The sequence below is a fragment of the Sceloporus undulatus genome, chromosome 4, assembly GCF_019175285.1.
Source record: "Sceloporus undulatus isolate JIND9_A2432 ecotype Alabama chromosome 4, SceUnd_v1.1, whole genome shotgun sequence".
In the NCBI taxonomy this organism is placed as follows: domain Eukaryota; kingdom Metazoa; phylum Chordata; class Lepidosauria; order Squamata; family Phrynosomatidae; genus Sceloporus; species Sceloporus undulatus.
In genome coordinates this window covers 145,025,210-145,041,025 of record NC_056525.1, presented here as the reverse complement: position 1 = coordinate 145,041,025, position 15,816 = coordinate 145,025,210, and the positions used below count along the sequence as shown (strand labels likewise).

The 15,816-nt window shown below is 42.8% G+C and overlaps 1 protein-coding gene across 1 annotated transcript in view; it reads right to left on the bottom strand.

Moving 5' to 3' along the window:
* The window catches only part of ANKRD33B (ankyrin repeat domain 33B), a 46,377-nt gene extending 38,313 nt beyond the window's left edge, over window positions 1-8,064 (bottom strand). Inside the window, 1 exon segment of the mRNA XM_042461248.1 lies at window positions 7,558-8,064. Coding sequence (XP_042317182.1) covers window positions 7,558-8,064 — 507 coding nt within the window.
* Window positions 8,065-15,816: the final 7,752 nt, after the last annotated feature.

The window sequence follows — 15,816 nt, the reverse complement described above, 5'->3', positions numbered from 1 at the left end:
TAATGATGAAACAAGTGGGACAGAGGCCAGAACGACAATGGCAGAAAACTCAGAACAAGTCTAACAGAATACTGGTTAACACTAATTGGAAGGACCACAGTCACAATGGTGGCGGTGAAGAAATTATACTTCTTTACCAGCATTGTGTCTGCACAGTATTGTCCATTGGAGCTATCTCATGTGTCAAGGCCTTTTATATTCTGGTCTGCAAAAAGAAAACAAAGACCACTCGACAGCCCACTGTGACAAATTTGCAAGACACTTTGCAGACAAAACAATTTGGATCTGCTCTGGCTTGGATGCTGTAGCTGAGACAGGTCTAATGAATGTAATCTTGGTGCTATCTTTTCCTGTATTGTTGGATCCGTTTTAATTTGCACAGCCTGAGGATGTGGACAGCATCCCTGGAGAGGTGAGTGTATACTGGATCCTTGCCCATCCTGGCTTCTGCAAGTAGCTAGAGGGAGATTGGCCAAGTGGGTAAAGGGTGTGGTGAATGCCTCACTGTGGCAAGAGAGGTTTCCATCCTGACTAAAGGTTGGCTGTGGTGAGGACCATTACTAAAAAAAGGCCTCCTTCGATCCCTCCATTCTGAATAATTCTTGACCAGACACTAACATTCCATTTTTGGCAGGATTCTAGAGTATGCAGTGACCTCCCTGTATAAAACAAATTATCTATATCCATTTGAGTCTGGTTTCAGGACTTGTTATGGGATGGAGACAGCTTTGTTTGCCTTGGTGGATGACCTATGCAGGGACAGGGACAGGGGGAGTATGTCCCTGTTGGTTCTGTTGGACCTCTCCGCGGCTTTCAGTACCATGGGCCACGGAATCCTTCTTGGCCAACTCTCTTGAATGGGACTTGGAAACACTGTTATGCAGTGGTTCAGGTCTTTCTTGGAGGGGCGAACTCAGAAGGTGCTACTGGGAGACTCCTGTTTAATGCCCTGACCACTGGCCTATGGGGTCCTTCATGGTTCTATTTTGTCTTCCATGCTGTTTAGCATCTACATGAAACCACTGGGAGAGGTCATCTGGAGTTCTGGAATGCGGCGTCACCAATATGCTGATGATATCCAACCCTATTTTTCCTTCCCATCTGATTCCAAGGAAGCTGACTCAGTACTGATCTGATATCTGTTGTCAGTAACGGAGAGGATGAGAGCAAACAAACTGAAACTTAATCCAGACAAGCCAAAGGAGCTCCTGGTCAATCAGAAGGCAGATCAAGGACTAAGGACTCCACCTATGCAGGATGGGGTCACACTGAAATCTCAGGCTTGCAGCATAGGTATTCTGCAAGTTCATGAAACTAGATGCCTGGGTTTCAGCCATGGCCAGGAGTGAATTTACATAGCTAAGACTAGTGTGCCAGCTAGGCCCATTCCTTGGGATGTCAGATCTGGCTACAGTAATACATGCCTTGACTCCATCCCATTTGAACTACTGTAACACACTCTATATGGATCCAAAATGCTGTGGCCAGGATACTGATCAGGGCCAGTTATAGGGAGCATATGATTCCCTTGTTGAAACAGCTTCACTGGCTACTGGTTTGTTTCCGGGCACAATTCAAAGTGCTGGTCATGACTTATAAAGCCCTATACAGTTTAAGTCCAGACAGTAAGAAATACTCTGTTTGCCTATACAGTACAGCCTCAAGGGTCCTAAGAGCTTCAAGGGAGGGCTTTCTCTTGGTCCCACCACCATTACAAGCTTGTTTGGCGAGGACAAAAGAGACAGCCTTCTCAGTGACAGCACTTACCATGTGAAATTCTCTTCTATGGGAGGCTAGGCTGGTCCTCTCTCTGCTTGCCTTTTGCCAGGAGGCAAAGACATTTTTGTTTAAGCAGGCTTTTATTGATTAAGCAGGAATGCTTCTGATTATGATGTTTGATTTGCCTTTTAAAACATTTATATGTCTTTTAAATGATCTTGTAATGTTACATAACTGAATTTAGTAAAGTGAGCTGTTTTCCCCAAAACGAATAAATTGCTTGTCTCTCTCACACACATACCCGCCTCCAACTGCACATTACCAAAATTAGGGCTACTGTGTACTTTTTATCTCTACATTCTCTCTGGAGAAACAAGTGTTTACATCTGAAAAGGGAAGTTCTGATCCAGCTTTGGAAAAGGCACAGGAGCAGCTCATCCTTTACCAACTACACAAGCCAAATTTATCCAAGGCAAAACTGTTTGTATGGACTTTTGCAAAGCACCTTCCTGATGATATTTTCCCCCTGAGTTTGCTTGTTTTCTCATCCCATCAACCTCTTTCTGTTAAGGCTTGGAAAAATAATCTTGCCTCAAGGCAACATCCACATAAGTGCCCATCAACTTATTTCAGATGATTTTTAGCTTTCCTGTTTAAATTAGATGAAAATAGGGAAGAAGAAAAAACCTCAATTTTATTCCATTTAATCTTTTTCTACACATTGACCTTTTTAAAAAAATACCTTTTCAAGCTCTCAAAACTCAGTGTCATGCCAAAACTAAACTGAAAGATTTTTTTAAAGGTTTGGTTTTGGCTCAGAAAGAGGCAGGGGAAATCCTGCCATTCCAAAAGTTAAAGTTTATCACATCCTATAAACACTTTCATATAACCTGTGGAAAGTTGAAAACAAGCTCCAGGAAAACTCCTCTCCCTGCTCAAAAGAACACCTTCTCCTTCCTTTTCTCTTGTATCTTGAAGAAGCTCAATAGGCTTTGAGTGCACTGAAGTCAGCAGATAAGGACAGATATTCATTACATTAACTTCTAACTTATTAATTACTAATTGGTCTAAAATACAATTAGCAATCCCTCTGTTTTCCCACCATCAACATTTGTACCAACAGGATACAGACTCTTGTCTATGAGTCACTTTTTGTTCCCTCATTTGGATCATGAAGACCTTAAAACCTGTTCCCTTCTCCATAAATGTTTAGGCTGTTGGTCAATATATCAGAATCTGCTCCCTCCTTCTTTCACCAAAACTCTTCTTTGGTTTTGTTCTTGAATTTGTGCTAAATTGTTTCTTTTTTTCCCTCTTACCAAAGCCTTGGTCATCTTGTCTTTTCATTTCAGATTACGCCTTTTAATCTTATGAGATGCTGGGTCTTTGACCCTCTCTAGTGTATTACTTCACAGACTTAGCAGCAAGCTTTCTTGATGTGTGCCTTCAATTTGTTTCTGACTTATGGGGACCCCAAAGCGAACCTATGACAGAGTTTTCTTGGCAAGATTGGTTCGGGGGGGGGGGGTTGCCTTTGCCCTCCTCTGAAGCTGAGAGAGTATGGGCCCGAACAGACAGGCCAAAATACAGCTGCTTCGGGTCACTTTGGATGTACAGTGGTACCCCGGGATACGAATTACCCAGCTTACGAATTTTTCGGGATACGAAAAAATCCCATAGGGATTTATTGTTTCGGCTTACGAAGGTTTTTTCGGGTTACGAAAAAACCCCGGCGCTGTTTTCAATGGAGCCGCGGCAGAGCCGCGGCTTTTTTTCCATTAGCGCCTATGGCAATTCGGGTTACGAAGGTTTTTCGGGTTACGAAATTAGCCGCGGAACGAATTAATTTCGTAACCCGAGGGAGCACTGTATGTTGTTTAAATGCTGCATGAGTCCTAAGAGGTCAGAAGCCGTGCCAAAGCCACACTCCAGTCCTAAGGAATACAGCGCAGCTTTGGAGCAGCTTCTGGACTCTTAAAATCTGTGTGTCATTTAAATAGCATACCTCCAAAGTGACCCAAAACAGCTTTAGTTTGGTCTGTCTGTTTGGGCCACTCAAAATCTGATCTCCACAGAGTACAATGCTCAAACCAAACTAGCCATTTCTGAGCCATTATTTCATTAGCAGCATACTACCAATGAGACAATGGCTGAGAAAATGTGCAGTGCAACCTGAACAATAGTTTTACAATTTACGTTCTTACTGAAAGAAAAAAAATAGCAGCTCCAGATGTGCATTATTTTTTTTAAAAAAACCACATTATTATTATATTATACAGTGGACCCTTGGTATGCTCTGAGGTTTGGTTCCAAGACCCCTGTGGATAACAAAAGCCATGGAGGCTCAAGTCCCACTGAATACAATGGCAGAGTAAAATGGTGTCCCTTATAAAAAATAATGGCAAAAAATCAACATTTGCCTTTTGGAATTCATATATTTGAAAAAAAAATCAGTCTGTGGTTGTTTAATCCATGGATAAAAAAATCTGTGGATATGGAAGGCTGACTGTATTATATTATGTTGCATTACACATTACATCATATTATATTACTCAGACAGGCTTTTAAAACAGAAAGCGTTTAAAGAATGGGCTGGGGATGTTGTACTGTTTTAACTGTACTGTTTTAAAGCACTTTTACCTTTTGTTAACTGCATTTTATTCTTTTAATGAATTATGTGTTTTAATACCATAACAGTTTAATTGTATGTTTTAATGTTCACTTCTGTATGTTTTTAATTGTGTCTTCTTTTACATTGTAAGTTGCTTTGAGTTCCAATTTTGGGGAATGGTGGGATATAAATAAATATCATCATCATCATCACCACCACCACTTAAAATGAATGATTCTCATTGACTGTGGGACAGAATAAATTATATACAGTATAGCCTTAGTAACAGTTGAACTGATTGAAAGTATTTCTACTGTTTCACGGTGTTGCAATATTTTCAGCACGCTGGCTAGTTAAACTAAACCCACAGCTGATTTCTTCCCTTGCTAAATTGGTTCTACCAGCTGCCCCTGTTACTTACTTACATACACACACACACACTCTTTCACAAATTCAATATACACTTTGATATGAAACTGGGCATCTAATCCACCTATATTCCATTTTAATGTTAATTTTTTTCACACAGAAAACCCCATGATAGGTTCACTTTAGGGTCACCATAAGTCAGAAACAACTTGAAGGCACACAACGACAACAACAAAGGAGAAATTCTGTCTGTATCAATTTTATGCAGAAAATCTAAGTGGGAAAGGGCTGAGAATTAAGTTTTCATTCACACTTTATCCTGGAAGCAAAGTTGCCGCTGGGAAGCCAAACTGCTGGGAAGCCATCTCTCCACATGGTTGGCTGCATATCAGAGGAGCAGTCATGTGGTTCACATCAATTGTGGCCACATCAGGAAAGCCATTTATTTGCAAGAGGCTTCCCTGATATATTTAAAATTGACCTGAGCTGTCTGGATATCATTTCATACAAGTGACTAACCCCTTGGAATGCTATTCACATATCTAATATTCTCAGCTGCAAACACGCCATCATGGCAACATTTGATGGTTCCTGCAGTTTTAATTGTGTTTTAAACAAATCTGGGGTTTCACTCTACTTACAGAATGGTGTTGTTGTTGTTACCATATATACTCATGTACAAGTCAACCTCATGTATAAGTCAAGGGAAGGTTTAAGGCCAACATCATGGATTTTGATATGACTCGTGGATAAGTCGGCGGTAAAACTTAGAGGAGGAGAAGGTTTTACCATTGGATTGAGAAGGGAAGGAAGTGGAGGAAAATGGGGTGTTTGGTGGTCAGAGAAATCCAGAGGAGGAGGAGAATGGAAAGAGGGTTTAACATTGGATTGAGAAGGGACTCATCTCTTTAATGCACACACACTCTCTGCCTCAGCAACACTTTCAGAAATCCCTGCCAGGCAGAGTAAGTAGGGCATCAGAGGTGCTTTTTAAGGACCTTTCTAAGCAATATTACTGTATTGACCCGTATGTAAGTCTATCCTGGATTTTTGGGTCAATCTTTGGGCATAAAGTTTTTGACTTACGGTTGAGTATATATGGTAATTTCTGAGCTGCCTATGTTTGTTTCTGATTCTGTTCTAAGAAACATGTTGTGCTGTATCGGTTTTGTTGTTTTCATTCTACAGTATTTTTGTACTTGAATGCTCTGTTTTGTTTACTTTTGCCCTCTAAGCTATTCTTATTGCTGTTGTTGTTATTGCTGCTATTTGCAATTGACTAACATATGAATTGTTACTACAAGCAGGATTCAGTCCCAAATTGCAGGGTTGATTATATTTATCATGTTTAAGAAATCTGCACATGGATATGACTAAGGCATGCCATGGTGTATAGCACTGGTTTTCCACTTGCTCCTTGATCCTCAAACCACCAGTGAGCTGCTGGCACTGAGAAAGTTACTAGCACTGAGAAATTCAACCCAGTGTTCACTGGGGAAATAAAAGAAGCAAAAGTGAGGTTGTATGGCCACATTTTTCCAACTGAAAAGAAGCATGCTGGTGACAGATCCACCTGGACATCAGTGAGGTGGCATCTTGGCCTTTACAAGCATTGCTCTGGGTAGAGCTGTTCATAAAGATGGACCAAAGTGAAGTGTATGACAGCTATGAATTAAATAGGGACAAGGTGTATTAGTCAGCAAATAGCTAAATTTTAAGGGTGAGGCTGCTTTCTTTCCTTTTGCCCAATGTGCAGAGATTGAGGCAAGTGGGCACATGTAAGTCAGGAGCAGGACTGAATGAACCAGCTGGTGCTTTAGTGAGAAACATCTAAGAAGAACATGAACAATTAATTCATTTTTTTCTTGATTCGTTTGTTTGTTTTTGTTTTAGTTTAGTTAAGGATAGTTTTAGGCAAGCCTTCCTTTGGTTGGCTGAGCTCTTGCTGAGGACAGGGTTTGTTACCAGGATGTTGCTGTACTTTTCTCTGCAGTGTCTTTTTAAATTGTATTCCCATCCTGGAGACAGAGGTAATGAAGAAAATGTATAAATGAAGCAGCAAATGTATAAATGAAGCAGAAACATAGAAAGTCGCAAAATTTACCTGCTTTTTACTTTTGGGAAAATCCTGAAAGTAAAAAGCAGTGCAATTTTGTTCACTTTCTATGCAGGTTAATGTCGCATTAATGCTCAATGCCCCTAACATCGTCTGAAAATGATCCCGGTTTTGCGGGATTTTCCCGGATTTAAATCCCGTTTCTGCACGGGATTTTGGCACTTAGTCCCCTGTGTAATAAACTCCTGTGTTAGAAACTATTAGACAGACTTGTTTTTGTCAATGTTATTTTGTTTGATAGAGATGTTGGCTGAATGGTTTTAATGTAAATAAATACATTTAACAATTTAAAAAATATATTATTATTTTTAAATTAAAAATTGTGCTTCCCATTGTTTAAAAATCACACTTTTACTAAAATTCTGTTGGAACTGCGGATCTTGTTTTGAGTTTCTACGGTGTCCTCTCCCTTTGCTTTGCATTACTTTGAGCCACCTTGAGCCCCTTGCATGGAAGAAAGGCAAGCTACAATAAACCCAATAAATAAGTCAGTGTCTGAAGGTAGAAAGGGAACACTGACTCAGGGTTGACAGATGCCAGCACCATGTTCACCTGGTGCATGAATGAGGGCTGAATGAAGCAGGGTAGTACTTCATGGGCAGTTGGGTGGGTCACGAAAAGGATGGAGTCTGGGGCAACTTTGGACACAAGAAGAGGAGCTCTTAAACTTACTCCCTATCACCCCATCACCACTTCCCTGCCCCCCATGTGTAGGGATGGGGCTGAAGCCTCCCTTCCTCACCCGCTTGTTGCGGTCTGTCTCCTGGACATCGACCTCCTCCAGCCCCTGGCGGATGAGCGCCTTCAGGACGACGACGTTGTTGGTGCAACAGGCGCGGAAGAAAGATAGTGTCTCTGGGCTGGCAGAAGTTTCCGACTCACCCAGCGACCAGTCGTCCTCCTCATCCCCATTGTCAATCTGTGGTGGGTAGAAGGAATCATCCGATGCTATGCTGCGCGTGTCTGGGAACTCCGAGAAGTCCTCCAAGTCCTCATACTCACTGTCTGCATCTTCATCCTCCCCGCCTTCACCCTCTTCTGGTGCATGCCGCACTTGGGGGACCGGGATGGTGGCAGCAACACTGTCATCATCGTCAGTGGGATTTCCTTCAGCCCCTGCTGCCCCTTCGGCTCCCACTGGCCCTCCAGCAGGGGGCCCTTGGTCAAAGGGTGGTGGCTGGAGGTGCTTCCCCTGAGCGGGACTCCGGCCTTCCCCAATCCCCTTTCCATCTCCGGAAAGAAGGACCATCGTCGCTTCCCTTTCTTCCTCGAGGAAGGTGCAATGAGCAGAGCGATTTTCCCACCCAGAGTGTGAGGAAGTTTTTAACTCAAGGAGCAAAAGGGCTCCCCTGAGGCACCACCGGGCCTCCCATACAGACACATCCACATAGAGGCATGGAAAGCCAGTGGAAACTTCAGGGAGAAAAGAAAGAGGGAAGAAGGCCGGCGACATAAGCTCAGCCTCGCTTGGACTTGAAAAGTGAAAGACATTAACTTGCCCCCCTCCACCCAGAGTGCTAAAATCTCAGCCATGAAGGCAAGGGGAAAAATGCTGAGACAAGAAAAACCCAGCTGTGGATAATGCAGTGGAAAACCCCCAAGTTTTCTAAGACTTCAGTCCTCAGCAGAAACCTCACTTACAAGCAGTGTCCTTAAATTCTCAACATGCTCAAACCCAGCCTCCTGGTTTGAGGACCAAAGATAGAAGGGGATCCCCAGAGTAACCTGATCACACCTAAATCCATCTGAGGAAGCAGACTTTAGTCTAGGAATGCTGCTGCTGCCCACTTCTTTCTTTCAGTGAATTTCAAAGGGGCTACAAGATCGCTCTACATACATTTGGACATTACATAACATAAATGTATCTGAGGAACTCAGCCTTAGTCTAGGAAAGCTCCTGGTGGCCACTTCCTTCAGTGCGTCTCAAAGGGGCTACAAGATCTCTCTACATACATTTGGACATTAGATAACATAAATGCATCTGAGGAAGTCAACTTTAGTCTAGGAAAGCACATGCTGCCAACTTCTTTTTTCTGTGAGTCTCAAAGTGGCTACAAGTCCTCTCTACATAATGATCACACCTGCTTCCTCTAGTTGAGATCTAGTGTAAAAAAAAAAAGGAGGGGGTAGGATAGATTGAAGTCACTTTCCTGCAAACACAGCCCACCAAACCCAACAGAAACCCAGGAAGAAAGTGGGGATGCCTTCCCATGAACAAGTCTCCTCCCAACTCAGAGTGATAGGATCTAGAGGGGAGATCTATCCCAATATACCTAAGAATACCAGACCCTGCCAGCCTTCCTAGCTCCACCAGATGCCCCCAGCCCCAAGGTCCCCCAATGGCAAAAGGCCACCCATCCTTCCTGAGCCTTCAGGCTGCCCTGCTTCAACTTCAAGACTGAGGCAGGACAAGTCAGGCTGAGTCCACTGGGGGAGTTTGGGAGAGAAGAAGGGGCTCCTTTGCCAGGGCATGGCTCTCCCTCTGGGGCATGCAAAGAAAAGGCATCACTTCGGGGGAGGATTTCCCCAAGGGAGGCAGGAGATCCAGGCCAGCTGGAGCTGCCAAACTCAGCCCAGGAGCTCTGCAGACTGACTCCCCAAAATGGAAAAGAAGCTCCAATCTCACGCGGTTTGCAGCACTTCTTGGAAAGAGGCAGATCGTGGGGTTTTCTTTCTTTCTTGAGGCTTCTTGCAGGAGAGAGTGATGCCCCTCCGAGGGATCCTGGAAGGAGATGCCCTCAAAGGGCTCCGGCCAGAGAGAGGCTCCGCAGCTTCATGGCAGGGGATGAAGGGCTGCTGCTGCCCTCGCCCCCTGGGAGAGGACCCACCGATGATCCCCCTCCTCCTCCTCCTCCGCCTGGCAATGCCTCCGCTCCAGGAGCAGCCAAAAGATCCCCATCCCTCCTAAGCCGATCACCAGGAGATTGAATGAAGCTCCGGCTTAGCCCCTCGCACCAGCAGCAGCAGCAGCAAAGGCACTGCCCTCCAGCTGGCCATTGGGGAAAAGGCACCAGACTGACACTGACAGGTGAGCCTTTGCCAGCCTCTGCCACCCTCCCTCCCTCCCTCCCTGGGGGCACTTTCCGCCCCCCTGGGCACCCCTGGCCTGAGTCTCCTCCAGCCAAGGGCACCAGAGATCCTCCCCCACCTCCTCCTCCTTTGCCAGGACCTTCCCTCCATCCCAGCCTTCTGTCCAGGAGGAGCTCCAAAAGATCCTCCATTGGGAGCAGGGCTAAGAAGAGAGGGACCAAAAGGTGGTCCTCCTCCTCCTCCTCCTTTCATTCCAGCCTCCTGCCCTCCCTTGGGAGCATCACTAAGAACAGGGTGACCAGATACCCTCCTTCCTTGCCAGAACAGGTCCTTCATTCCAGCCTTCTGTCCAGGAAGAGTTCCAAAATGTCCTCCATTTGGAGCACCTCTAAGAACAGGGTGACCAGGGTTCCTCCAGTTCAACCTTCTGTCCAGGAAGGATTCCAAAAATGCTCTCCATCTGGAGCACCACTAAGAACAGGATGACCAGGGGTCTTCCTCCTTTGTCCTGCATTTCAACCTTCTGAGAAGAGAGTGACCAGATGCCTTCCTCTTTTCGCAGGACCTATCCTACATTTTCAGCCTCCCCTGGGAAGAGTTCCAAAATGTCCTCCATTTGGAGGAAGAATAAGAACAGGGTGTCCAGATGCCTTCTTTCTTTCTCAGAACTTGTCCTTCGTTTCAGCCTCCTGCTGAAGCATTTGGAGCATCACTAAGGACAGGAGGATCAGGGGTCCTCCTTCTTTGCTCAGTACCTGTCCTCCATTTCAACCTTCTCTCCAGGAAGATTTCCAAAATACCCTCCATTTGGAGTATCACTAAGAACAGGGTGATCAGAGGTCGTCCTCCTTTGCCAGGACCTAGCGTACATTTCAGCCTCCTCTGCAGGAGGAGTTCCAAAATGTCCTCCATTTGGAGGAGGAATAAGGGCAGGGCAGATTGAAGTGAAGTGCAAGTAGTTTTTGTAACTTTTCAAATCTCCCAGTGAGAGCGGGGTGGCCAGCTGTCCTCCTTTTCCAGGACATGCCTTCCATCCAGGAGGAACTTCAAAATGTCCTCTATTTTGAGCATGACTACAAAGCATGGGTTTATATTTAAATGAGTGTTTTTAGATTTGTTTAGTCACGCCCTCAATTTTTCTTGACTGTCCTCCATTTTACAGTGCCTTGTCTTCCTTGGTAGGTGAGAAGCATATCAGAACCATGAGCTGCATATCAGTACAAATGGAGACATGCACCATGTAGACATTTAAGGAGCTCATCCTAAGAATGAAAGATAATAATCACACTTTTGATAACAATCACACCTGGGAGCTGGGTATGTTTGGCCTGGGGAGGAGAAGGTTAAGAGGTGATATGATAGCCATGTTTCAATACTTGGAAGAGATGTCACATTGAGGATGGAGCAAGCTTGTTTTCTGCTGCTCCAGAGACTAGCAATTGATTCAAGCTATAGGATAAGAGATTCCACCTAAACTTCAGGAAGAACGAGAGTAAGAGCTATTAAACAGTGGAACAGGCTGCCAGAGACTCTATCCACACTGCAGAAATAATCCGGTTTGAGTCCACTTGAATAATAATTTGTCCATGACAATCGAGGCAGTTTACAGATTAAAAGATACATACAGTACAACCCTCATATCCCAATAGTTCCCACCCTCTCCTAAAACATCAAATTAAACAATTAACTGTTAAAACGTACATTAAAATAAACAACATCATCATATTCAAAGGACAATTCAGGAGTCTACAGCATACTCAAAGGGACAATACAGTTTGTTCGTGGCCGGGTTTATGATTCAGGAAAGGCCTGCCGGAAAAGATCCGTCTTGACAGCTTTTTTTAAGCTGTCCAAACTGGTCATATGACAGATTTCCTCCAACCATCTACCATTCCCAGAATCCCATAGCATGGAGCTATGGCAGTTCAAAGTAGGCACAAACCGGATTATTTCTGCAGTGTGAATGCTAGTGAAGTTTCCTTCTTTGGAGGTTTTTAATCAGAGGCTGGAGGGTTGGCAGTGACTTTGGCTGGATGGCCCTTATGGTCTCTTCCAGCTCTATGATTCTACCCAGCCATCATGAATGAAATCAAAATGTGCTTACAGTTGAAATAATACACTTCTGTGGCCTCATTCCCACTTACAGATAAATCGGTGTGCAATTTAAATCGATGGATCGATTCGACAATGGAGCGTGGTTCCCACATTTGACCCGGTCACATTTTTTCCCCTCTAAAATAACACACTTGTGGTTCACATTCATGCATGAATCAATTTAATAATAATAATAATAATAATAATAATATATTCCGCTTTTTCGCAGAGGAATCAAAGTGGATTACAACAGTGTAAGAATAAAACATCATACAGTTAAAAATTACTGTACAATCCCATAATCCCAAGCATAAAAAAACATTAATCAAAACCTTAAAAACAGATTAAACAAGAAAGAGTAAAACATTCCAATGCGAATTCACTAAAACTGTGGGTAGATTTGGGCGAAAAAGTGTCTTCATGGGGGGGAGGGGAATGGGACGGGGCTGATGATATCATTAAAATGGACCCGCTCCAGCCGGCCGAAGAGCAAATTTAAATCGATTACACTTCGCATTTGCTTCACACTTGCGCAGAATCGATTTATCAAAAAAGACATGGAAAAAATCAGTGTCAAAAACGCAGGTTAAATGGGTCTGGTGCATGGCCCCCCTCACCGAACTGCTTCAGCGATTCAGTTTAAGTGGCAACCAGGGTCATTTGAACCAGTACAAACCGAATTGCGATCCGGTTTAAAAGATAGTGGGAATGAGGCCTGTGAATAGAGAACACCTATCATCCATTCATGGTCTGGTCCAATCCCCTTTTTCGGCATTTCTTTAATAGAAGCTGCAAATACGTGGAACTTTTTATCAAAGGGAGCAGGGTAACAAACAGCTCAGAGTAAAGGCTGATTTTCAAGCATAGCACAGTTATTTAATAGGATTATCGTTTTAAATTCCCGTGATCTCTTCCATTCATTCTGCATTGGAGTGGTCTTTATTTAGAACTCTTTGCATTTGCTTATTGGATGCTTCTCCTTGGTGTACCTCTTCTTTCTTTCATGTTTTCTATCCCTGGACACTGGCATGGAATAAATCCTCCTTGCTTTCTCTCCCACCCACAACTCAGGGGTGGAGAAACCTTGCTAGACAACATTTAAAATTCAAGAAATTACTGAGCTCCTATATTTTGTTTTTGGATTTTTTAATTAAAAAAACTTTTGAGAAGCAAAGCTTTGCACAATGCTGTTTCAAGTTTGTGGAATAAAGTCAAAACTAATTTCAAAGACATAAAGGTAAGGTGTAGAGAAATAAATGCAGAGTTATAAATATTATTATTATTTCCCAGGTTCCTGATTCCCTCATTCCTCCCGTGGCCCCATCTTAGTGATGGTTGAGGATCAACAGAGGGATATCAGGGTTTTTAGTTTTAACTGCTGGTTTTATGCTTTGTATTGTGTTTTTAATATGTTATACTGTACTGTTTAATACTGTCTTAAGGGGGGGGAGGGATAAAGTGTTTTTAATTGTCATATTTTATATTTTACTGTTGTTAAACGCCCGGATTGGTTTGCCAGAGGGCGGTATACAAATAAATATTATTATTATTATTATTATTATTATTATTATTATTATTATATCCAACAAAATGCTACAGGTGACATATATACTTGATAGGATATTTTAGATAATTCTTTAAAATAGTTATTTAACTTCTGAACGACAAATAACAATTTCCAGTAACTTTGCAGAGCCAACACTAAAAGAGCTACCACACCGGTCCAAACTTGCTGTCTGATATTCTTTTGCGATCTGGTAAACGTATATTTACCCTCGAGTCTGGTTTGCCTCTTGCCATAATTGGAAACAGGACTTGATGCTATCAAGGGACTGAAGTCACTAAAACTGCAATCCTAAACACACTTGAAAGGGAGTAAGTACTCCTGAATACAGTGAGACCTACATCTAAGTAGTCATCCACCAGATTACTCTACCTCAAATAGTCCCAACCTTGCACTCAAAATGCAGTCCCCATGGTTCTTTGGAAAGCGTTAACAGAAAAACCCATTTCAAATTGGTTTGAATCTGACATGCATGTGCACTCTGGCAAAAGCCTGCAAGAGAAACCGATGGAAAATCAAGGGATAAAGTCATGAGAGTCAGTGTGGTGTAGTGGTTTGAGTGCTGGATTATGACTCTGGAGGCCAGGGTTCGAACCCCATCTTGACCATATAAGCCCACTGGTTAACCTTGGGCAAGTCACACACTCTCAGCCTCAGAGGATGGCAATGGCAAACCCCCTCTGAAGAAACCTGCCAAGAAAAACCCCATAGTAGGTTTATCTTGGGGCCACCATAAATTGGAAATGACATGAAGGCGCACAACAATAACAAAAGCCATGATCAGCCTGTAATCCAAATGGGGAATCCCCACTGCTACTCACATCATGAGAACTGGTGGGTAAAGGAGTGGGAAAGAAAAGATATATACATACAAGAAAGTCCTATTTAGTGAGGTCCTATAATTCAAGGTAGAACAGATGCTTCACAAAGAAATTTCCAGGTTTGATCCTCTCCAGTTAAAACAATGAGCAGATGATGTTAAAATCTCTGCTTGACACCTTGGAGAACATCTGCCAAAGAAGACAATGGACCTGAACAGACAAGCCAAAATAAAGCTGCTTCAGGTCACGTTGAGCATCTTAAAGGTTAGAAACTGACCCAAAGCCATGCTCCAGTCCTTAGGACTGGAGCATGGCTTTGGTGTGGTTTCTGGCCTCTTAGGATGCATGCATCGTTTAAACGGCATACCTCCAAAGTGACCCGAAGCAGCTTTATTTTGGCCTGTTTGTTTGGGCCCAATATTAAGCTAAAGAGACAAATACTGTGTGATCTGGTATAAGACAATTTCCTACATCCTTTTCATTTTTCTTCAGAACCAAGCATAATGGATGACCAGGGTCTGCAGCAGAGTGATAGAAGAAAAGTTGTCAGTCATCAACCTCTTCTATGCTATCACTACTAACTCAGATCTAAGTACACTGCTTAATAATCTGTGGCCTGTGGTGGGCTTGGGATTCATGCTCTCTAATACAGAAGGTCTTCATTCAAAATAATGTTAAGGTGTCTGTGCTTAATGAAATTTGGAAGGTAAGTCTGTACATGCTCTCAAAGGCACTGTCTTATTATTATTTATACAGTATGTGCTTGCATTGGTTGCACATTGTGAAGCCTATCTCCTAGCTCCTGTTTGCCAGCAATGCAAAATATATCCAATAAAGCCTGCCAAAAAAGAAAGGAAGACAAAAGAATGAAAACAATTAACAGGTAAGGTGTGTTTTTGGAAATATATTTGATATGTTTTATTGGAAAACTAAATAAAATAAAGAAGGGACAACAAAGCCTCAAGCAACATCAGTTCTAACACTGATGGGATTTCTCTGTTCCAAAATCCACATGTTCTTCCTAGGATGTGTTGCCAAGCATCATTAAATAGATGTGCAGTTTTAATTATACCTACATTCTTTGAATTTTAGATAGCTTCTTCCATTATCCTTAATGATAAGGGCACAATGCACCAGCAACTTCTTTCACATACCGTAGGTTTAATTCAAATTAGTGGACGTTTTGCATTTTATATCCAGATCAAATAAAGCTTGATAATATGCAAATTTCATGGGAACTGTGTGATGGGTGTACTGGATATGTGTATATGTGTACCCTCTCAGTTATGTTTGGTCAAGATTTGGATGCTCTAAAATTCAGACATTCCCCAGTGAAGTGATAGAATTCTGCTTCACCTCTGCACAGTTTTATAACCATTTGTTTCACTCCATTACGTACCACTGACTATGGTGCATGTTTATTACATATATAAACACAAACACAACTGTACTTCTGATGGTCAACAGTATCTGTAACCAGGCTTTACCTATT